This window comes from Oncorhynchus masou, chromosome 30, assembly GCF_036934945.1.
Source record: "Oncorhynchus masou masou isolate Uvic2021 chromosome 30, UVic_Omas_1.1, whole genome shotgun sequence".
Lineage (NCBI taxonomy): Eukaryota > Metazoa > Chordata > Actinopteri > Salmoniformes > Salmonidae > Oncorhynchus > Oncorhynchus masou.
Genome location: NC_088241.1, coordinates 46390383 through 46415422, shown reverse-complemented (window position 1 = coordinate 46415422; position 25040 = coordinate 46390383). Strand labels below are relative to the sequence as shown.

Below are 25040 nucleotides of genomic sequence, written 5' to 3'. Positions count from 1 at the left end.
ATAGAAGGAGCATAGGACAATAGATTCACCACATTTGTTTATGTTGCCCGGAAGAATTAGAGAAAGAGGAAAAGAAAGAAGGGGACAAGAAACTGAGAGCAGGAGTGGAGAAGAGGAAACGCACCAGAGCCACAAGATGAGAAAGAGAGACAGATAGACGGAGAGAAACAGATAGAGAGAAACCAAGAGAGAGAGAGAGAGAGAGAGAGAGAGAGAGAGAGAGCAGATCATCTCCAAAGAGTGGACATGAAATGGGGGTTTTTCGAGACAGGCATCACTTCAGAAGAGCAGATGAGTTGAACACTCAGTCAACCTTAACAGTTTAGATTCCTTCTGTAGAAGATGGCACACCACGACCTCCAGAGTAGCTGCTAACTTCAGCAGAAGTGTAGCGAGTGTCTGACTTCTCTAATTCACTCATCCACTTCTGCTCAAGAGAAGAACTGGGGATAAAGCCTGATGCTCAAGTGCAATGTTGAGAAGGAAAAATAAGTTTAAATTCAAAGTGCCCCACTTCCCCGTATTCTAGGCGTGACTAAAGTGTAGAGGGATTGGAGATTGGCCAAGCCAGACTGAGGCTTCATCTCAAATGAAACCCTATTCCCTACATAGTGCACCACTTTTGACCAGAGCGCTTTGGGCCCTGATCAAAAGTAGTGCACCAAATAAGGAATAGGGTGCCATAGTGGATACAGGTTGCTGGTGCTCTTGTGACGCAGTGAGCTGTGTATAATCCTTAATTAGAAAGTAAGTTCCAGGGACAGGAAATCAGGAAATCCTCTAATTCTTCTCTCAACACCTGGCTACAGCAGTCCAACAGCAGTAGAGGACTCAGCTGCATCTCTGGCTGCCTCCCAAATAGCACCATATTGCCTTTATAGTGCACTACTTTTGACCAGGGCCCATAGAGTGACATTTGGGAAACACGCTCTCTCTCAAAGCCCCTTTTTAACACTTCACTTTTTAAGTAGTACCACTTAGTGCATAATGATGAGAGGTAATGGTATGTGTGTTGCTGTATGCTATGGTACGTTATAAAGTGTTACAACATGGAATGTGTGTGTTATGATATACTATACACCATATGTGTGGCCTAACCCCTACCGTCCTCTATCCTCTCCCCCTGCCACAGCATAAAGAACGTCACACCCAAGGTGGGCGCCGAGGAGACCCATGACGCCATCCGTCGGGCGTTCGATGTGTGGCAGAACGTGACTCCACTCCGCTTCGAAGCCGTCCCCTACAGCGACCTGGAGCGTACCAAGAAGGACGTGGACATCACCATCATCTTTGCCTCGGGTTTCCACGGCGACAGTTCGCCCTTTGACGGAGAGGGAGGCTTCCTGGCCCATGCCTACTTCCCGGGCCCCGGAATTGGAGGGGACACCCACTTTGACTCAGACGAACCCTGGACCCTGGGCAACCCAAACCACGACGGTAAGATGGGTAATGATAACCTTTAACATTAATATGGAAACAGACATTGATGCTAACATAACAGTGATGTAGTCAACTAATATATGATTATGACATCACACTCCTCTGGACTAGTTGAGTGTTTAAAACCTATCAAACGCTATCAACTCTCATAGTATTTTTGAGTTGATATGTAAGTTGGGTTTACAGTTTATGCCTGGACTTAATGTGTTGTGTTCCTCTGGTCTGGGCTTGGCTGTGCCTCTCTCTGTATAAACCCAACCTGAGTAGGCAAGGAGGGGAAGTTATGGTGAGTCACAGGGTCCGCCGGCAGGCCGGTCGATGCGCTCCGTTTAAGCTCACTATCTGACCTTTGACCTCCTGCATGCAGTCTGCAGCACTGTCTGAGTACATCCCATCTAGGATAAAACAACCAGGGTCATCATCGACCGAGAGAGAGGGGAAGAGAGAGAGGAAAGGTAGAGAGAGTGATGGGGGTGAGAGACGAAAAAGATAGGGAAAGGCGGGAGGGACAGAGAGAGAGAGAGAGAATGGGTGAGGGGTAGGGAAAGAGAGAGAAACATGGAAAAAGAACGAGATATGCGTGATTTAAAAAAAATGAAGTACAGAAGGACATGACAGAGAGGCGTGGGAGAGATGAGAGGGAGTTAGAGTGTCTGTCTGTGAAGAGAAAGAGAAGATGAGAGAGAGGGATGAGAGAGAGGGACGAGAGAGAGGGACGAGAGAGAGGGACGAGAGAGAGTGGCATACCCAAAAGGAGGAACAAGCAGCTGGAGAGGTAGATGAGGAGAAGAGGAGGATGAGAGGAGAGATGTAAAGTCAGGGAGAGGAGAAGAGTTCAGACGAGAGGTACTGGAGAGTTCCAGATTGTGAAGTAGGAAGAAAAGCAGATAGCTGCTGGTTCAGGGTTAATGCAGTATATCCAGTGGAGGGGCAGGAGAGGGGAGAAATAGTCTGGGTATAGATGTAAGCTATTAAAGGACACATCTGAAGTGAGTCCTATGGGACATGCGCACGGACACACACACACACACACACACACACACACACACACACACATGCTAATGAGATGGAGAAGCAGCTGTCAGAGAAGCTAGTGATTCAGTGCCCCTCTCTCTGCTCAATGTAATATTGATGCGGCTTCTTTTTTCCAACACTGCCCACACATCAATGAAAACATTCAATTAAATGATATATTCACGAGCAGTAACGCATCCCACTGAATAAAAACATGTGTTGCTTAAAGTCATCATGAAGACAGGCTACGGTCTGGGTATCTTTATCAATACAATATCCTCTGTGTGTGTTATTTCTGATTTCTGTGTGTGTGTGTGTGTGTGTGTGTGTGTGTGTGTGTGTGTGTGTGTGTGTGTGTGTGTGTGTGTGTGTGTGTGTGTGTGTGTGTGTGTGTGTGTGTGTGTGTGCGTGCATGCTTGTGTGTTATTCCTGTGTGTGTGTGTGCGTGCGTGTGTGCGTGCGCGTGTGTGCGTGCGTGTGTGTGTGTGCGTGTGTGTGTGCGTGCGTGCTTGTGTGTTATTTCAGTGTGTGTATGCGTGTGTGTGCGTGCGCGTGCGTGCGTGCTTGTGTGTGCGTGCGTGCTTGTGTGTTATTTCAGTGTGTGTATGCGTGTGCGCGCGCACAGGTTTGTGTATGTGGGTGTGGGTGCGCGTTGGTGCGTGGGTGTGTGTATGCATGTTGATGGGAATGGCATGGAGTATCTACTGTGTCGAACGTTGTTACTTAGAGCTATGACACTTACCTAATAATAATAATAACATGAAGCTTTCTCTATAGCATTAATTAACCATAGGACCACCGTAGATTGGCATGAACAGAGTAATTCAGAATATGATCTTCAATCGATACACAAATACAGTAGTCATTCACTGAGCTATGAGCTAGCTAGTGCTTTATAAAAGAGAAGAAAACATACTATATGTTGCCCTGATTTATTAATCCTATTCTAAATTATTTGACAACTCCATGATGCATGACACACTTGCAATTTAATCATGGTAATGTGTACAGTAGGTAGTAATTTGGAATTAGAATGCTGTTATAGTTAAACTACTTGCAGTGCTGTGGGGAAGAAGGGTTGCCCTAAATTCACTGTTGGCATTTCCAGTCTGATTCAGCCTGATATAGAGGAGGGTTTGAGAAAGAGAGCGGGATGGAGAGAGGGATAGATAGTGACAGAGAGAGAGAGAGAGAGAGAGAGAGAGAGAGAGAGAGAGAGAGAGAGAGAGACTCGTCTGTGGCAACCTAAATTCCAGAACTGGACAATAATCTGACACCCTCAGCACACAGGGGGACAAACACCTACAGTACCTGGAGGTGACAGCATTCCCTCCCCCATATGCCCCCCTAGGCACAACTACAACAACATAACCAACAAAAACGGGTCCCTACTCCTGCAGCTCTGTCGCACGCTGGGTATGTACATAGTCAATGGTAGGCTTCGAGGGGCCTCCTACAGTAGGATTCCTACGGTAGTTACACCTATAGCTCATCACTTGGCAGTAGTACTCTAGACTACTTTATCATGAGGCATCAAAGCCAAAATAACTTAATAATATTAGGAAATGCTATAGATGGAAGGAAAGTAGTGTGGAAACCTACCAAAAAAACTATTAGGCAACAACAAATTAAATCAGTTCAATGTAATTGAAGAATCCATAGAATCTAACCACTTCTGGGAAAATTGGAAAACTAAACAAACAACAACAGAAAGAGTTATCTATCCAAAACGGAGATATATGGATAAACCAATTCTCCAATCTTTTGGCCCTATAACAAAGAACAAACAGCAAAAACGTATACATTATAAAATACAAATCTTAGAATCAACTATTGAAGACTACCTGAACACACTGGATTAGACCCAACCAAATCATGAGAAAACTAAAATATAATTACCTGACAAATTGGAAAGAATTAACAAACTAGAATGCAATTTGGCCCCAAACAGAGAGTACATTAGTGGCAGGGTAGCCTTGTGGTTAGAGCGTTGGACTAGTAACCGGAAGGTTGCAAGTTCAAACCCCCGAGCTGACAAGGTACAAATCTGTCGTTCTGCCCCTGAACAGGCAGTTAACCCACTGTTCCCAGGCCGTCATTGAAAATAAGAATTTGTTCTTAACTGACTTGCCTGGTTAAATAAAGGTTAAAAAAACAAACAAAACAAAAAAACATTAGTGGCAAAATATCTGACCATTGTGACTGACCCACAATTAAGGAAAGCTTTGACTATGTACAGACTCAGTGAGCATAGCCTTGCTATTGAGAGAGGCCGCCGCAGGCAGACCTGGCTCTCAAGAGAAGACAGGCTATGTGCACACTGCCCACAATGGAACCTGAGCTGCACTTCTTAACCTCCTGCCAAATATATAACCATATTAAAGACACATATATCCCTCAGATTACACAGACCCACAAATAATTCCAAAACAAATAAAATGTTGATAAACTCCCATATCGACTGTGTGAAATACCACCGTGTGACATCACAGCAGCAAGATTTGTGACCTGTTGCCACGAGAAAAGAGCAACCAGTGAAGAACAAACGCCATTGTAAATACAACCCATTTTTATGTTGATTTATTTTCCCTTTTCTACTTTAACTATTCGCACATCGTTACAACACTGCATATAGCCATAATATGACATTTGAAATGTCTCTATGTCTCTATAACTTATGTGAATGTAATGGTTACTGTTCATTTTTGGGGGGTTATTTCACTTTAGTTTATTATCAATTTAACTTGTTTTGGTAATGTAAACATATGTTTCCCGTGCCAATAAAGCCCTGTGAGTTGAATTGAGAACCTGGGGTGAATAACTCACTCACCCTGTAGCCTTTAGCTGCAGCAGGAGGTTACCAGGCTATTGTTTCCTAGGGACCAGTTGTACTCTATCATAGTGTGACCTGTATCCTACCCTCACACTAGTACACCATTCCTGTTTCTGCCTCCAAACACTCCATCGCAACGTCACACATCCCTCTCTTTTCTTGTCCCTTCTCTACAACTATCGCTTCTTTCACACCATCGCTTCATCTCTCCGTCGCTCTTCTCCACGTGCTCTCTGTCCGTCTCCCCCACTCTGGCTTTCTCCCTACCTCGCCCTCTCTCTGTCCGTCTCCCCCACTCTAGCTTTCTCCCTACCTCGCCCTCTCTCTGTCTGTCTCCCCCACTCTGGCTTTCTCCCTACCTCGCCCTCTCTCTGTCCGTCTCCCCCACTCTAGCTTTCTCCCTACCTCGCCCTCTCTCTGTCTCCCTCCCTCTGCTCTCCCTTTGTGTGTCTGTGTGTTTGTAGAGAACAGCTGTGGATGACGTCATGACTCTGCCTGTCACTTCTCCCCCCTCTCTCTTTATCTATCTATCTATCTATCTATCTATCTATCTATCTATCTATCTATATATATATATATATATATATATATATATATATATATATATATATATATATATATATATATATATATATATATATATATGTGTGTGTGTATATACAGTAATAATATATATATATATATATATATATATATATATATATATATATATATATATATATATATATATATTTCTCATATTTCTGTACATGTGCTGACAGTCTAACCAACCCCTTAGTCTGCAAGCACACATGCACGTACACACACTAGCAAGTTAGCAAACCAAATACACAGCTGGAGAGAGTTTATTTGGCACATCTTAGCAGTTCACTTATTACTTATAAGACATATGGCTGGAAAACATTAGTCATGAATTAGAAGTGTAACCCATCAATCATCAACAGTATATTTTATACATACTGTACCAGTTGACAGTACATTACAGTACAAGAACTACACCTTGTGTAGATCACAATGATTACATACAGAGCATACACCACTTATAATGGAGATCACAGCCCAACATTGTGGGTCATGTGATGTCAGGAACTAGGTCAAGTCGTTAATGAATAAAGCACTCTGTGACTGTCAGTGATGCAGAGAGCATAACGATGAATAGGTCACATTCAATAGGGCCTGGTAATATATTTTAGTCTCCTCTCTCTCTCCCTCTCCCTCTCTTTCTCTCTCGCTCTCTCTCTCGCTCTCTCTCTCTTTCTCTCTCTTTCTCTCTCTCTCTCTCTCTCGTTCTCTCTCTATTTCTCTCTCTCTCTCTCTCTCTCTCTCCAACCCTCCTCCCCTCTCCCTCAAAACATTATCTATCTCCAGTGTCTTCAGCTCCCTGAGGTGCAGGACAGACAGACAGAGAGAGGGAACAGTAACACCTGCCAGCGTCGTACGAGCACAGGCGGTGGTGGGAGAGAGGAGAGAGCCAGAGAGGGGGTGATGTTCAGCTGCTGTAGCCACAGTGAGGGTGGGAGGCCTGGGGGCGAGAACAGAGAGATCCATCCCTTCTTGTCCTGGAGCTCTGGACCTACCATGGCTGTTGCTGTGCTACACACACCCTAGGCAGTGTGGAGAGTTAGAGGACAGGGGAGGGAGGGGTTGCGATGGGAAAGGGGGAAGTATTTTGGTCAGGGATGGATTATAGTTGAGAACCCTTTGGTTTGCTGAAAGGTTTGTTGTAACAAGGACCATATGTTAGGTGTTCAACCTCGTAGGTACTTAGAGAAACGTTGAAGTCGTGAAGTAACATTTGAAGTAACATTCACCAGGACTTGTAGTCTTAGTTCCAAATGCACTTGCAATGTTGTTGTGTATCTCGTGTAGTGCGGAGAGCCTAAGATCAGACATACTTCAAGAAAAAGTGAAATCTAAAGCCAAGATTCCTTGACTATCCGGTACAAACCTGGCCACATGGCCACAGACCTGACCACATGGCCACAGACCTGGCCACATGACCACAGACCTGACCACATGGCCACAGACCCGACCACAGAATTGACCACAGACCTGACCACACGGCCACAGACCTGGCCACAGACCTGACCACATGGCCACAGACCTGGCCACATGACCACAGACCTGGCCACATGACCACAGACCTGACCACATGGCCACAGACCTGACCACATGGCCACAGACCTGGCCACATGACCACAGACCTGACCACATGGCCACAGACCTGACCACATGGCCACAGACCTGGCCACATGACCACAGACCTGACCACATGGCCACAGACCCGACCACAGAATTGACCACAGACCTGACCACACGGCCACAGACCTGGCCACAGACCTGACCACATGGCCACAGACCTGACCACATGGCCACAGACCTGGCCACATGGCCACAGACCTGACCACATGGCCACAGACCTGCCCACATGGCCACAGACCTGGTCACATGGCCACAGACCTGACCACATGGCCACAGACCTGACTACATGGCCACAGACCTGGCCACAGACCTGACCACATACCACAGACCTGACCACATGGCCACAGACCTGGCCACAGACCTGACCACATGGCCACAGACCTGACCACATGGCCACAGACCTGGCCACAGACTTGGCCACATGGCCACAGACCTAACCACATGGCCACAGACCTGACCACATGGCCACAGACCTGGCCACAGACCTAACCACATGGCCACAGACCTGACTACATGGCCACAGACCTGGCCACATGGCCACAGACCTGACCACATGGCCACAGACCTAACCACATGGCCACAGACCTGACCACATGGCCACAGACCTGGCCACATGGCCACAGACCTGACCACATGACCACAGACCTGACCACAGACCTGGCCACATGGCCACAGACCTGGCCACATGGCCACAGACATGGCCACAGAACTGGCCACATGGCCACAGACCTGGCCGCATGGCCATAGACCTGGCCACATGGCCACAGACCTGGCCACATGGCCACAGACCTGGCCACATGGCCACAGACCTGGCCACATGGCCACAGACTTGACCACATGGCCACAGACCTGGCCACATGGCCACAGACATGGCCACAGACCTGGCCACATAACATGTTGTGTGATTTTTTGTGGCCTTCTACAGGCCACATCACCCTGTGAGCAGTCAGTCATATGCACTCCTAATCTTTGTTGTTCAGTCGACTGGCGAAAGACTGGCACGAGATCAACACTGTGAAACCAGACACAATGCCAAACGGGTATTTCCCATACTGATATCCCCATAGTGACCTCTAAGGAGTGGTATGCTTTACAACCAGCGGTCATGTGGAGATAGCATTGACTAGCCAAACGCAGTGGAAACTAGTTCAACTTAACATACATATTAGCTGATGTGCCGAACAGGAAATGAAGGTTCCAGGGTGACATTTCTTCACTCTGAACCTACGATGAATGTAGGGGTTAGCTAAACAATGCACTAGGAGATAGAATGTCAAGACTTTATGAGTCTGCGTTCTACATGGGTCACATCCTGCTGGGTTGGAGGTCGTATGGAATAACAGGAACAGGGTGGGGTTGCCCCGAGACCTTGGGTCAGTTGAGCATTTCCCCCGCTAATGGTTAAGGCTAGAATTGGGGGAGGGGAAGCTGATCCCAGATCTGTAGTAACATGTTAGAGGATGGGCCATAGAGGGACGTGGGAGTTGATAGCCATTGACTCGTCGGTTTATGGATTGGTTGTCACACTGCAACATAGCATGAAGCTTAAAACATTCCCATTGATTGAAAGAACTGCTAATCGTCTATTTCCAATCTCTTTTCCCTGTCGTTGAACTGATTCCTTATTTAGATGCCGGCAGCTAAAATGCAGTCCTTGTGTCTCATGAAAGACTCACAGGGATAACCGACTGTAGAACATGGTTCAGCCCCGGTTCAGGCTTTGGTGTTGTGGATGTTGTAGATGTGGCAGTGAAGGAGGCTGTGTTGTGAAGGAGCATATGGTGTCCTTGTGGGTCTATTTTTAGGCCTGTATTCTCAGCATGCGGCCAGCGACGGGATGTGGAGCTTTGATGAGACGGAGCAGCTTTCAAACTGCAGCAGCAGGAAACAGTCATTTATACACTGATGCTGCTCGGCTGCCAGGGAACTGGGACTCATCTCTATCTCTTTACTGCATGTGTGTGTGTGTGTGTGTGTGTGTGTGTGTGTGTGTGTGTGTGTGTGTGTGTGTGTGTGTGTGTGTGTGTGTGTGTGCGTGCGTGCGTGCGTGCGTGCGTGCGTGCGTGCGTGCGTGCGTGTGTGTGTGTATGCAAACAGTTTGCTTCTACAAACACCCAGTGTGGTGACATTTGGAGAAGAGGTATTGATATTGATGACTGTCAGTGGTATACCTTGCTGGAGGCCAGCAGCAGAGACGGTTACTGGGAAGAGCTGAGCACACAGAGAGGAAACTGAGGAGGCTAGGGTACTGTACTGTACTGAGGGAACTGAGGAGGCTAGGGTACTGTACTGAGGGAACTGAGGAGGCTAGGGTACTGTACTGTACTGTGGGAACTGAGGAGGCTAGGGTACTGTACTGAGGGAACTGAGGAGTCTAGGGTACTGTACTGTACTGAGGGAACTGAGGAGGCTAGGGTACTGTACTGTACTGTACTGTGGGAACTGAGGAGGCTAGGGTACTGTACTGTACTGAGGGAACTGAGGAGGCTAGGGTACTGTACTGTACTGTGGGAACTGAGGAGGCTAGGGTACTGTACTGTGGGAACTGAGGAGGCTAGGGTACTGTACTGAGGGAACTGAGGAGGCTAGGGTACTGTACTGAGGGAACTGAGGAGGCTAGGGTACTGTACTGAGGGAACTAAGGAGGCTAGGGTACTGTACTGTACTGAGGGAACTGAGGAGTCTAGGGTACTGTACTGTACTGAGGGAACTGAGGAGGCTAGGGTACTGTACTGTACTGAGGGAACTGAGGAGGCTAGGGTACTGTACTGAGGGAACTGAGGAGGCTAGGGTACTGTACTGTACTGAGGGAACTGAGGAGGCTAGGGTACTGTACTGTACTGAGGGAACTGAGGAGTCTAGGGTACTGTACTGAGGGAACTGAGGAGGCTAGGCTACTGTACTGTACTGAGGGAACTGAGGAGGCTAGGGTACTGTACTGAGGGAACTGAGGAGGCTAGGGTACTGTACTGTACTGTGGGAACTGAGGAGGCTAGGGTACTGTACTGAGGGAACTGAGGAGGCTAGGGTACTGTACTGTACTGAGGGAAGTGAGGAGGCTAGGGTACTGTACTGAGGGAACTGAGGAGGCTAGGGTACTGTACTGTACTGTACTGAGGGAACTGAGGAGGCTAGGGTACTGTACTGAGGGAACTGAGGAGGCTAGGGTACTGTACTGTACTGAGGGAACTGAGGAGGCTAGGGTACTGTACTGTACTGAGGGAACTGAGGAGTCTAGGGTACTGTACTGTACTGAGGGAACTGAGGAGGCTAGGGTACTGTACTGTACTGAGGGAACTGAGGAGGCTAGGGTACTGTACTGAGGGAACTGAGGAGGCTAGGGTACTGTACTGTACTGAGGGAACTGAGGAGGCTAGGGTACTGTACTGTACTGAGGGAACTGAGGAGGCTAGGGTACTGTACTGAGGGAACTGAGGAGGCTAGGGTACTGTACTGTACTGAGGGAACTGAGGAGGCTAGGGTACTGTACTGTACTGAGGGAACTGAGGAGGCTAGGGTACTGTACTGTACTGAGGGAACTGAGGAGTCTAGGGTACTGTACTGAGGGAACTGAGGAGGCTAGGCTACTGTACTGTACTGAGGGAACTGAGGAGGCTAGGGTACTGTACTGAGGGAACTGAGGAGGCTAGGGTACTGTACTGTACTGTGGGAACTGAGGAGGCTAGGGTACTGTACTGAGGGAACTGAGGAGGCTAGGGTACTGTACTGTACTGTACTGAGGGAACTGAGGAGGCTAGGGTACTGTACTGAGGGAACTGAGGAGGCTAGGGTACTGTACTGTACTGAGGGAACTGAGGAGGCTAGGGTACTGTACTGTACTGAGGGAACTGAGGAGTCTAGGGTACTGTACTGTACTGAGGGAACTGAGGAGGCTAGGGTACTGTACTGTACTGAGGGAACTGAGGAGGCTAGGGTACTGTACTGAGGGAACTGAGGAGGCTAGGGTACTGTACTGTACTGTGGGAACTGAGGAGGCTAGGGTACTGTACTGAGGGAACTGAGGAGGCTAGGGTACTGTACTGAGGGAACTGAGGAGGCTAGGGTACTGTACTGTACTGAGGGAACTGAGGAGGCTAGTGTACTGTACTGAGGGAACCGAGGAGGCTAGGGTACTGTACTGTACTGTGGGAACTGAGGAGGCTAGGGTACTGTACTGTACTGTGGGAACTGAGGAGGCTAGGGTACTGTACTGTACTGTGGGAACTGAGGAGGCTAGGGTACTGTACTGAGGGAACTGAGGAGGCTAGGGTACTGTACTGTACTGTGGGAACTGAGGAGGCTAGGGTACTGTACTGAGGGAACTGAGGAGGCTAGGGTACTGTACTGTACTGTACTGAGGGAACTGAGGAGGCTAGGGTACTGTACTGAGGGAACTGAGGAGGCTAGGGTACTGTACTGTACTGTGGGAACTGAGGAGGCTAGGGTACTGTACTGTACTGAGGGAAGTGAGGAGGCTAGGGTACTGTACTGAGGGAACTGAGGAGGCTAGGGTACTGTACTGTACTGTGGGAACTGAGGAGGCTAGGGTACTGTACTGTACTGAGGGAACTGAGGAGGCTAGGGTACTGTACTGTACTGTACTGAGGGAACTGAGGAGGCTAGGGTACTGTACTGAGGGAACTGAGGAGGCTAGGGTACTGTACTGTACTGTGGGAACTGAGGAGGCTAGGGTACTGTACTGTACTGAGGGAACTGAGGAGGCTAGGGTACTGTACTGTACTGAGGGAACTGAGGAGGCTAGGGTACTGTACTGTACTGTACTGAGGGAACTGAGGAGGCTAGGGTACTGTACTGTACTGTACTGAGGGAACTGAGGAGGCTAGGGTACTGTACTGAGGGAACTGAGGAGGCTAGGGTACTGTACTGTACTGTACTGAGGGAACTGAGGAGGCTAGGGTACTGTACTGAGGGAACTGAGGAGGCTAGGGTACTGTACTGTACTGTACTGAGGGAACTGAGGAGGCTAGGGTACTGTACTGAGGGAACTGAGGAGGCTAGGGTACTGTACTGTACTGAGGGAACTGAGGAGGCTAGGGTACTGTACTGAGGGAACTGAGGAGGCTAGGGTACTGTACTGTACTGTGGGAACTGAGGAGGCTAGGGTACTGTACTGTACTGAGGGAACTGAGGAGGCTAGGGTACTGTACTGTACTGTGGGAACTGAGGAGGCTAGGGTACTGTACTGAGGGAACTGAGGAGGCTAGGGTACTGTACTGAGGGAACTGAGGAGGCTAGGGTACTGTACTGTACTGTGGGAACTGAGGAGGCTAGGGTACTGTACTGCGGGAACTGAGGAGGCTAGGGTACTGTACTGTACTGTACTGAGGGAACTGAGGAGGCTAGGGTACTGTACTGAGGGAACTGAGGAGGCTAGGGTACTGTACTGTACTGTGGGAACTGAGGAGGCTAGGGTACTGTACTGTACTGAGGGAAGTGAGGAGGCTAGGGTACTGTACTGAGGGAACTGAGGAGGCTAGGGTACTGTACTGTACTGTGGGAACTGAGGAGGCTAGGGTACTGTACTGTACTGAGGGAACTGAGGAGGCTAGGGTACTGTACTGTACTGTACTGAGGGAACTGAGGAGGCTAGGGTACTGTACTGAGGGAACTGAGGAGGCTAGGGTACTGTACTGTACTGTGGGAACTGAGGAGGCTAGGGTACTGTACTGTACTGAGGGAACTGAGGAGGCTAGGGTACTGTACTGTACTGAGGGAACTGAGGAGGCTAGGGTACTGTACTGTACTGTACTGTACTGTACTGAGGGAACTGAGGAGGCTAGGGTACTGTACTGAGGGAACTGAGGAGGCTAGGGTACTGTACTGTACTGTGGGAACTGAGGAGGCTAGGGTACTGTACTGTACTGAGGGAACTGAGGAGGCTAGGGTACTGTACTGTACTGTGGGAACTGAGGAGGCTAGGGTACTGTACTGTACTGAGGGAACTGAGGAGGTTAGGGTACTGTACTGTACTGTGGGAACTGAGGAGGCTAGGGTACTGTACTGTACTGAGGGAACTGAGGAGGCTAGGGTACTGTACTGTACTGTGGGAACTGAGGAGGCTAGGGTACTGTACTGAGGGAACTGAGGAGGCTAGTGTACTGTACTGTACTGTACTGAGGGAACTGAGGAGGCTAGGGTACTGTACTGAGGGAACTGAGGAGGCTAGGGTACTGTACTGTACTGAGGGAACTGAGGAGGCTAGGGTACTGTACTGAGGGAACTGAGGAGGCTAGGGTACTGTACTGTGGGAACTGAGGAGGCTAGGGTACTGTACTGTACTGAGGGAACCGAGGAGGCTAGGGTACTGTACTGAGGGAACTGAAGAGGCTAGGGTACTGTACTGAGGGAACTGAGGAGGCTAGGGTACTGTACTGTGGGAACTGAGGAGGCTAGGGTACTGTACTGTACTGAGGGAACTGAGGAGGCTAGGGTACTGTACTGAGGGAACTGAGGAGGCTAGGGTACTGTACTGTGGGAACTGAGGAGGCTAGGGTACTGTACTGTACTGAGGGAACCGAGGAGGCTAGGGTACTGTACTGAGGGAACTGAAGAGGCTAGGGTACTGTACTGTACTGAGGGAACTGAGGAGGCTAGGGTACTGTACTGAGGGAACTGAGGAGGCTAGGGTACTGTACTGTACTGAGGGAACTGAGGAGGCTAGGGTACTGTACTGTACTGTGGGAACTGAGGGAACTGAGGAGGCTAGGGTACTGTACTGAAGGAACTGAGGAGGCTAGGGTACTGTACTATACTGAGGGAACTGAGGAGACTAGGGTACTGTACTGTACTGAGGGAAGTGAGGAGGCTAAGGTACTGTACTGTACTGAAGGAAGTGAGGAGGCTAGGGTACTGTACTGAGGGAACTGAGGAGGCTAGGGTACTGTACTGTACTGGGGGAAGTGAGGAGGCTAGGGTACTGTACTGAGGGAAGTGAGGAGGCTAGGGTACTGTACTGAGGGAACTGAGGAGGCTAGTGTACTGTACTGTACTGAGGGAAGTGAGGAGGCTAGGGTACTGTACTGTACTGAGGGAACTGAGGAGGCTAGGGTACTGTACTGTACTGAGGGAACTGAGGAGTCTAGGGTACTGTACTGTACTGAGGGAACTGAGGAGGCTAGGGTACTGTACTATACTGAGGGAACTGAGGAGGCTAGGGTACTGTACTGTACTGAGGGAACTGAGGAGGCTAGGGTACTGTACTGTACTGAGGGAACTGAGGAGGCTAGGGTACTGTACTGAGGGAACTGAGGAGGCTAGGGTACTGTACTTTGGGAACTGAGGAGGCTAGGGTACTGTACTGTACTGTGGGAACTGAGGAGGCTAGGGTACTGTACTGTACTGAGGGAACTGAGGAGGCTAGGGTACTGTACTTTGGGAACTGAGGAGGCTAGGGTACTGTACTGTACTGTGGGAACTGAGGAGGCTAGGGTACTGTACTGTACTGAGGGAACTGAGGAGGCTAGGGTACTGTACTGTACTGAGGGAAGGGAGGAGGCTAGGGTATTGGTATTGTACTGTACTGAGGGAACTGAGGAGGCTAGGGTACTGTACTGTACTGAGGGAACTGAGGAGGCTAGGGTACTGTACTGTACTGAGGGAACTGAGGAGGCTAGGGTACTGTACTGTACTGAGGGAGCTGAGGAGGCTAGGGTACTGTACTGTGGGAACTGAGGAGGCTAGGGTACTGTACTGAGGGAACTGAGGAGGCTAGGGTACTGTACTTTGGGAACTGAGGAGGCTAGGGTACTGTACTATACTGAGGGAACTGAGGAGACGAGGGTACTGTACTGTACTGAGGGAAGTGAGGAGCCTAAGGTACTGTACTGTACTGAGGGAAGTGAGGAGGCTAGGGTACTGTACTGTACTGAGGGAACTGAGGAGGCTAGGGTACTGTACTGTACTGAGGGAACTGAGGAGGCTAGGGTACTGTACTGTACTGAGGGAACTGAGGAGGCTAGGGTACTGTACTGTACTGAGGGAACTGAGGAGGCTAGGGTACTGTACTGTACTGAGGGAAGTGAGGAGGCTAGGGTACTGTACTGTACTGAGGGAACTGAGGAGGCTAGTGCACTGTACTGTACTGAGGGAAGCGAGGAGGCTAGGGTACTGTACTGTACTGAGGGAACTGAGGAGGCTAGGGTACTGTACTGTGGGAACTGAGGAGGCTAGGGTACTGTACTTTGGGAACTGAGGAGGCTAGGGTACTGTACTGTGGGAACTGAGGAGGCTAGGGTACTGTACTTTGGGAACTGAGGAGGCTAGGGTACTGTACTGTACTGAGGGAACTGAGGAGGCTAGGGTACTGTACTGTACTGAGGGAACTGAGGAGGCTAGGGTACTGTACTGTACTGAGGGAACTGAGGAGGCTAGGGTACTGTACTGTGGGAACTGAGGAGGCTAGGGTACTGTACTTTGGGAACTGAGGAGGCTAGGGTACTGTACTATACTGAGGGAACTGAGGAGACTAGGGTACTGTACTGTACTGAGGGAAGTGAGGAGGCTAGGGTACTGTACTGTACTGAGGGAACTGAGGAGGCTAGTGCACTGTACTGTACTGAGGGAACTGAGGAGGCTAGGGTACTGTACTGTACTGAGGGAACTGAGGAGGCTAGGGTACTGTACTGTACTGAGGGAAGTGAGGAGGCTAGTGCACTGTACTGTACTGAGGGAAGTGAGGAGGCTAGGGTACTGTACTGTACTGAGGGAACTGAGGAGGCTAGGGTACTGTACTGTACTGAGGGAAGGGAGGAGGCTAGGGTATTGTACTGTACTGAGGGAACTGAGGATGCTAGGGTACTGTACTGAGGGAACTGAGGAGGCTAGGGTACTGTACTGTACTGAGGGAACTGAGGAGGCTAGGGTACTGTACTCTACTGAGGGAACTGAGGAGGCTAGGGTACTGTACTGTACTGAGGGAACTGAGGAGGCTAGGGTAATGTACTGTACTGAGGGAACTGAGGAGGCTAGGGTACTGTACTGAGGGAACTGAGGAGGCTAGGGTACTGTACTGTACTGAGGGAAGGGAGGAGGCTAGGGTACTGTACTGTACTGAGGGAAGTGAGGAGGCTAGGGTACTGTACTATACTGAGGGAACTGAGGAGGCTAGGGTACTGTACTGTACTGAGGGAACTGAGGAGGCTAGGGTACTGTACTGTACTGAGGGAAGGGAGGAGGCTAGGGTATTGTACTGTACTGAGGGAACTGAGGAGGCTAGGGTACTGTACTGTACTGAGGGAACTGAGGAGGCTAGGGTACTGTACTGTACTGAGGGAACTGAGGAGGCTAGGGTACTGTACTGTACTGAGGGAACTGAGGAGGCTAGGGTACTGCACTGTACTGAGGAAACTGAGGAGGCTAGGGTACTGTACTATACTGAGGGAACTGAGGAGGCTAGGGTACTGTACTGTACTGAGGGAACTGAGGAGGCTAGGGTACTGTACTGTACTGTGGGAACTGAGGAGGCTAGGGTAATGTACTGTACTGAGGGAACTGAGGAGGCTAGGGTACTGTACTGAGGGAACTGAGGAGGCTAGGGTACTGTACTGTACTGAGGGAAGGGAGGAGGCTAGGGTACTGTACTGAGGGAAGGGAGGAGGCTAGGGTATTGTACTGTACTGAGGGAACTGAGGAGGCTAGGGTACTGTACTGAGGGAACTGAGGAGGCTAGGGTACTGTACTGTACTGAGGGAACTGAGGAGGCTAGGGTACTGTACTCTACTGAGGGAACTGAGGAGGCTAGGGTACTGTACTGTACTGAGGGAACTGAGGAGGCTAGGGTAATGTACTGTACTGAGGGAACTGAGGAGGCTAGGGTACTGTACTGAGGGAACTGAGGAGGCTAGGGTACTGTACTGTACTGAGGGAAGGGAGGAGGCTAGGGTACTGTACTATACTGAGGGAACTGAGGAGGCTAGGGTACTGTACTGTACTGAGGGAACTGAGGAGGCTAGGGTACTGTACTGTACTGAGGGAAGGGAGGAGGCTAGGGTATTGTACTGTACTGAGGGAACTGAGGAGGCTAGGGTACTGTACTGTACTGAGGGAACTGAGGAGGCTAGGGTACTGTACTGTACTGAGGGAACTGAGGAGGCTAGGGTACTGTACTGTACTGAGGGAACTGAGGAGGCTAGGGTACTGTACTGTGGGAACTGAGGAGGCTAGGGTACTGTACTGTACTGAGGGAACTGAGGAGGCTAGGGTACTGTACTGTACTGAGGGAACTGAGGAGGCTAGGGTACTGTACTGTACTGAGGGAACTGAGGAGGCTAGGGTACTGTACTGTGGGAACTGAGGAGGCTAGGGTACTGTACTGTACTGAGGGAACTGAGGAGGCTAGGGTACTGTACTATACTGAGGGAACTGAGGAGGCTAGGGTACTGTACTGTGGGAACTGAGGAGGCTAGGGTACTGTACTGTGGGAACTGAGGAGGCTAGGGTACTGTACTGAGGGAACTGAGGAGGCTAGGGTACTGTACTGAGGGAACTGAGGAGGCTAGGGTACTGTACTGTGGGAACTGAGGAGGCTAGGGTACTGTACTGTGGGAACTGAGGAGGCTAGGGTACTGTACTGTACTGAGGGAACTGAGGAGGCTAGGGTACTGTACTTAGGGAACTGAGGAGGCTAGGGTACTGTACTGTGGGAACTGAGGAGGCTAGGGTTCTGTACTGAGGGAACTGAGGAGGCTAGGGTACTGTACTGTACTGAGGGAACTGAGGAGGCTAGGGTACTGTACTAAGGGAACTGAGGAGGCTAGGGTACTGTACTAAGGGATCTGAGGAGGCTAGGGTACTGTACTGTACTGAGGGAACTGAGGAGGCTAGGGTACTGTACTGTACTGAGGGAACTGAGGAGGCTAGGGTACTGTACTGTGGGAACTGAGGAGGCTAGGGTACTGTACTGAGGGAACTGAGGAGGCTAGGGTACTGTACTGAGGGAACTGAGGAGGCTAGGGTACTGTACTGTACTGTGGGAACTGAGGAGGCTAGGGTACTGTACTGTGGGAACTGAGGAGGCTAGGGTACTGTACTGTGGGAACTGAGGAGGCTAGGGTACTGTACTGTGGGAACTGAGGAGGCTAGGCTACTGTACTGTACTGTGGGAACTGAGGAGGCTAGGGTACTGTACTGTACTGAGGGAACTGAGGAGGCTAGGGTACTGTACTGTGGGAACTGAGGAGGCTAGGGTACTGTACTGAGGGAACTGAGGAGGCTAGGGTACTGTACTGAGGGAACTGAGGAGGCTAGGGTACTGTACTGTACTGAGGGAACTGAGGAGGCTAGGGTACTGTACTGTGGGAACTGAGGAGGCTAGGGTACTGTACTGTGGGAACTGAGGAGGCTAGGGTACTGTACTGAGGGAACTGAGGAGGCTAGGGTACTGTACTGTACTGAGGGAACTGAGGAGGCTAGGGTACTGTACTGAGGGAACTGAGGAGGCTAGGGTACTGTACTGTACTGAGGGAACTGAGGAGGCTAGGGTACTGTACTGTGGGAACTGAGGAGGCTAGGGTACTGTACTGTGGGAACTGAGGAGGCTAGGGTACTGTACTTAGGGAACTGAGGAGGCTAGGGTACTGTACTTAGGGAACTGAGGAGGCTAGGGTACTGTACTGTACTGTGGGAACTGAGGAGGCTAGGGTACTGTACTGTACTGTGGGAACTGAGGAGGCTAGGGTACTGTACTTAGGGAACTGAGGAGGCTAGGGTACTGTACTTAGGGAACTGAGGAGGCTAGGGTACTGTACTGTGGGAACTGAGGAGGCTAGGGTACTGTACTTAGGGAACTGAGGAGGCTAGGGTACTGTACTTAGGGAACTGAGGAGGCTAGGGTACTGTACTTAGGGAACTGAGGAGGCTAGGGTACTGTACTTAGGGAACTGAGGAGGCTAGGGTACTGCACTGTACTGAGGAAACTGAGGAGGCTAGGGTAGTGTACTGTACTGAGGAAACTGAGGAGGCTAGGGTACTGTACTGTACTGAGGGAACTGAGGAGGCTAGGGTACTGCACTGTACTGAGGGAACTGAGGAGGCTAGGGTACTGCACTGTACTGAGGAAACTGAGGAGGCTAGGGTACTGTACTGTACTGAGGGAACTGAGGAGGCTAGGGTACTGCACTGTACTGAGGGAACTGAGGAGGCTAGGGTACTGCACTGTACTGAGGAAACTGAGGAGGCTAGGGTACTGTACTGTACTGAGGGAACTGAGGAGGCTAGGGTACTGTACTGAAGGAAAGCAAACAAATACATGAACCAGCAGACAAAATAATTAGAAGAACTATATTTTTAATGATTTTTCCAAATGTTTGTATAGCAATGAATCTCTGCAGTGAGAAAGAACTTGATTTGTTTTATCAACACAGTGTGTGGCATAGAGAGAGATAAAGAGAGAGTGAGATAGAGAGAGAGAGAGAGAGAGAGAGAGAGAGAGAGAGAGAGAGAGAGAGAGAGAGAGAGAGAGAGAGAGAGAGGAGAGATAAGCGAGAGAGAGAGAGAGAGAGAGAAAGAGACAGAGAGAAAGCTAGCACCATTCTCTACCCCACCAGGCTGCCTCTAGAAATAGACGCTCGCCCACTGACACTAGCACTGGCTGCCATGTGGGTGGTATCAGCCTCTTCCGCCCTCACACACACACACACACACACAGACACACACACACACACACACACACTCACACTCACACACACACACACACACACACACACACACACACACACACACACACACACACACACACACACACACACACACACACACACAGACCTCTCTCTACATAGTTTATTTCACATGCCTCTTTCTGCCCAGCACTTCAGGCAGGGAGCCGGAAGTCAAACTCATACCCTCCCCCATCAAGGCCATTAATTAAACAACCTCTATACACAGCCACTTCCCCTCTTTCCTTCCCTGTCTCCTCTTTCAGCTCTTTTGCAGAGAAGATAGATTCATTCAACACAATTGTGTTTTAACAGGAGATCACTGATAAGGTTTTGCGAAAGGGAATTACGCTGAGAATCGCATTTTTCCGTTTTTTTGTGTGATATACATTTTATAGTGAAAAATCAGAGTCTCAGCGTAATTCTGCAAGCATGGAATTGCCCCAAAGCAGAGAGCACAGGTATGCAGAATGGGGGCGGACAGAGAGAGAGAGGGGTGGTGAGAGAAAGAGAGAGAGTGATAGAGAGATAATATTGTGGCGGGGTGCTGTAGTTTGGCTGCAGCTACAATGGCCAGTCTGTCTGTTCACACCCAAAAACCAGGCCAGGCGCAGCAAAAGAAACAGAACCTGAGCCCAGCTGGCAACTACACAGACAGGCAGGGGCACCAAGCTCCCAGACTACTCTTGGAATCTCAGCACTCAGCTACTCCTTCCCTCCCTAACTTCCCTCCCTTTTCTCCCTCCCTCGCCCTGCTCTCGTTCACTCTTTTCCTCTTTAGGTTCGACTCTCCAGTTCGTATGCGTGACATGTTATTGACAATGAACTGAAGCGGCGCTGCTGTCAAAATATTGGGAATCACTGTTTTCCTTCTATTTCTTCAGCCTCTTTCTCATCTTTCTTCCGTTCCGTCTCTCTCCTCTCCCATTTCCTCTTCCTCCTCCCACTCACCTCCAGTCCTTAAGTACCACAACCAGTTACTCGCACACACGCACGCCGACGCCCGCACGCACTCACACCTCTCAGACGGCTGCTCTACTCTTTAGGGGCCTCGACCCAGGGAATTCTGGGTAGGAGGAAGACAATGGGAACATTTAGCTCCTCCAGGGACAAAGGAAGTGCTTATTCTCGGTGCTAAGACTCGGGCGTAAACAACAACAGCAACAGCAAGCATGCAATAATAACACAGTTGTCAACACAAGTGTCAGGCCTTGAGTGGAGGGGGAAGGCTGATGGACGGCAGATCTGTCTTTCCTTGAGGAGCTCTGCTAGAGATGGGAGTGTTGTACTACATCGTTGGTAATTATATGGCATGTGGACGATAACAGTTCAATTGTTGTTGTTTTAGTTCCTGCAGAAGATGCCGTGTCAGCCTTTTAATATCGTTCAAACACCCCTCTATGTCTCGCCCCTCTCCCTCCCTCTCTGTCTCGCCCCTCGCTCTCCCTCCCTCTCTGTCTCGCCCCTCGCTCTCCCTCCCTCTCTGTCTCGCCCCTCTCCCTCCCTCTCTGTCTCGCCCCTCGCTCTCCCTCCCTCTCTGTCTCGCCCCTCGCTCTCCCTCCCTCTATGTCTCGCCCCTCGCTCTCCCTCCCTCTCTGTCTCGCCCCTCTCCCTCCCTCTCTGTCTCGCCCCTCGCTCTCCCTCCCTCTCTGTCTCGCCCCTCGCTCTCCCTCCCTCTATGTCTCGCCCCCTCGCTCTCCCTCCCTCTCTGTCTCGCCCCTCGCTCTCCCTCCCTCTCTGTCTCGCCCCTCGCTCTCCCTCCCTCTCTGTCTCGCCCCTCGCTCTCCCTCCCTCTCTGTCTCGCCCCCTCGCTCTCCCTCCCTCTCTGTCTCGCCCCTCGCTCTCCCTCCCTCTATGTCTCGCCCCTCGCTCTCCCTCCCTCTCTGTCTCGCCCCTCGCTCTCCCTTCCTCTCTGTCTCGCCCCCTCGCTCTCACTCCTCTCCCTCCCTCTCTGTCTCGCCCCTCGCTCTCCCTCCCTCTATGTCTCGCCCTCGCTCTCCCTCCCTCTATGTCTCGCCCCTCGCTCTCCCTCCCTCTCTGTCTCGCCCCTCGCTCTCCCTCCCTCTCTGTCTCGCCCCTCGCTCTCACTCCTCTCCCTCCCTCTCTGTCTCGCCCCTCACTCTCCCTCCCTCTATGTCTCGCCCATCGCTCTCCCTCCCTCTCTGTCTCGCCCCTCGCTCTCACTCCTCTCCCTCCCTCTCTGTCTCGCCCCTCGCTCTCCCTCCCTCTCTGTCTCGCCCCTCGCTCTCCCTCCCTCTATGTCTAGCCCTCGCTCTCCCTCCCTCTCTGTCTCGCCCCTCTCCCTCCCTCTCTGTCTCGCCCCTCGCTCTCCCTCCCTCTATGTCTCGCCCCTCGCTCTCCCTCCCTCTCTGTCTCGCCCCTCTCCCTCCCTCTCTGTCTCGCCCCTCGCTCTCCCTCCCTCTCTGTCTCGCCCCTCGCTCTCCCTCCCTCTCTGTCTCGCCCCTCGCTCTCCCTCCTCTCCCTCCCTCTCTGTCTCGCCCCTCTCCCTCCCTCTCTGTCTCGCCCCTCGCTCTCCCTCCCTTCTCTGTCTCGCCCCTCGCTCTCCCTCCCTCTCTGTCTCGCCCCTCGCTCTCCCTCCCTCTCTGTCTCGCCCCTCGCTCTCCCTCCCTCTCTGTCTTGCCCCTCTCCCTCCCTCTCTGTCTCGCCCCTCGCTCTCCCTCCCTCTCTGTCTCGCCCCTCGCTCTCCCTCCCTCTATGTCTCGCCCCTCGCTCTCCCTCCCTCTCTGTCTCGCCCCTCGCTCTCCCTCCCTCTCTGTCTCGCCCCCTCGCTCTCCCTCCCTCTCTGTCTCGCGCCTCGCTCTCCCTCCCTCTCTGTCTCGCCCCTCGCTCTCCCTCCCTCTCTGTCTCGCCCCCTCGCTCTCCCTCCCTCTCTGTCTCGCCCTCGCTCTCCCTCCCTCTCTGTCTCGCCCCTCGCTCTCCCTCCCTCTCTGTCTCGCCCCTCGCTCTCCCTCCCTCTATGTCTCGCCCCTCGCTCTCCCTCCCTCTCTGTCTCGCCCCTCGCTCTCACTCCTCTCCCTCCCTCTCTGTCTCGCCCCTCGCTCTCCCTCCCTCTATGTCTCGCCCCTCGCTCTCCCTCCCTCTATGTCTCGCCCTCGCTCTCCCTCCCTCTATGTCTCGCCCCTCGCTCTCCCTCCCTCTATGTCTCGCCCCTCGCTCTCCCTCCCTCTCTGTCTCGCCCCTCGCTCTCCCTCCCTCTCTGTCTCGCCCCTCGCTCTCATTCCTCTCCCTCCCTCTCTGTCTCGCCCCTCGCTCTCCCTCCCTCTCTGTCTCGCCCCTCGCTCTCCCTCCCTCTATGTCTCGCCCCTCGCTCTCCCTCCCTCTCTGTCTCGCCCCTCTCCCTCCCTCTCTGTCTCGCCCTCGCTCTCCCTCCCTCTATGTCTCGCCCCTCGCTCTCCCTCCCTCTCTGTCTCGCCCCTCTCCCTCCCTCTCTGTCTCGCCCCTCGCTCTCCCTCCCTCTCTGTCTCGCCCCTCGCTCTCCCTCCCTCTCTGTCTTGCCCCTCGCTCTCCCTCCTCTCCCTCCCTCTCTGTCTCGCCCCTCGCTCTCCCTCCTCTCCCTCCCTCTCTGTCTCCCCTCGCTCTCCCTCCTCTCCCTCCCTCTCTGTCTCGCCCCTCGCTCCTCCTCCTCTCCCTCCTCTCTGTCTCGCCCCTCGCTTTCCCTCCTCTCCCTCCCTCTCCCTCCCTCTCTGTCTCGCCCCTCGCTCTCCCTCCTCTCCCTCCCTCTCTGTCTCGCCCCTCGCTCTCCCTCCTCTCCCTCCCTCTCTGTCTCGCCCCTCGCTCTCCCTCCTCTCGCTCCTCTCTGTCTCGCCCCTAACTCTCCCTCCCTCTCTGTCTCGCCCCTCGCTCTCCCTCCCTCTCTGTCTCGCCCCTCGCTCTCCCTCCTCTCCCTCCCTCTCTGTCTCGCCCCTCCTCTCCCTCCTCTCCCTCCCTCTCTGTCTCGCCCCTCGCTCTCCCTCCTCTCCCTCCCTCCTCTTCCTCCTCTCCCTCCTCTCCCTCCCCCTCTCTGTCTCGCCCCTCGCTCTCCCTCCTCTCCCTCCTCTCCCTCCCTCTCTGTCTCGCCCCTCGCTCTCCCTCCTCTCCCTCCTCTCTCTCCTCTCCCCCTCTCCCTCCTCTCCCTCCCTCTCTGTCTCGCCCCTCGCTCTCCCTCCTCTACCTCCTCTCCCTCCTCTCCCTCCCTCTCTGTCTTGCCCCTCGCTCTCCCTCCTCTCCCTCCCTCTCTGTCGCTGTCTCTGTCTCGCCCCTCGCTCTCCCTCCCTCTCTGTCGCTGTTTCTGTCTCGCCCCTCGCTCTCCCTCCTCTCCCTCCCTCTCTGTCGCTGTTTCTGTCTCGCCCCTCACTCTCCCTCCTCTCCCTCCCTCTCTGTCGCTGTTTCTGTCTCGCCCCTCGCTCTCCCTCCTCTCCCTCCCTCTCTGTCGCTGTTTCTGTCTCGCCCCTCGCTCTCCCTCCTCTCCCTCCCTCTCTGTCGCTGTTTCTGTCTCGCCCCTCACTCTCCTTCTGTCTCGCCACTCGTTCTCCCGCTCACTCCCCGTCTCTCTCTCTCTCCCTCCCTCTCTGTCGCTGTCGCTCTCGTTCTCCCTCTCTCTCCCTCCTCTCACTCCCTCTCTGTCGCTGTTTCTATCTCGCCCCTCGCTCTCCCTCTCACTCTCCGTCTCTCTCTCCCTCCTCTCCCTCCCTCTCTGTCGCTGTTTCTGTCTCGCCCCTCGCTCTCCCTCTCACTCCCCGTCTCTCTCTCTCTCCCTCCTCTCCCTCCCTCTCTGTTGCTGTTTCTGTCTCGCCCCTCGCTCTCCCTCTCACTCCCCGTCTCTCTCTCTCTCCCTTCTCTCCCTCCCTCTCTGTCGCTGTTTCTGTCTCGCCCCTCGCTCT

The 25040-nt window shown here is 52.0% G+C and overlaps 1 protein-coding gene across 4 annotated transcripts in view; it reads left to right on the top strand.

Annotated features, from left to right (window-relative positions):
- The window catches only part of LOC135522661 (matrix metalloproteinase-16-like), an 89589-nt gene that overhangs the window by 26176 nt on the left and 38373 nt on the right, over positions 1-25040 (top strand). For 2 of the 4 annotated variants that reach the window (XM_064949136.1, XM_064949138.1), the window contains one exon: positions 1133-1446. In XM_064949136.1, the coding sequence (XP_064805208.1) occupies positions 1133-1446 (314 nt within the window). The remainder of the gene's footprint in view (positions 1-1132; positions 1447-25040) is intronic. The other 2 variants (XM_064949137.1, XM_064949139.1) reach the window with 1 other exon arrangement.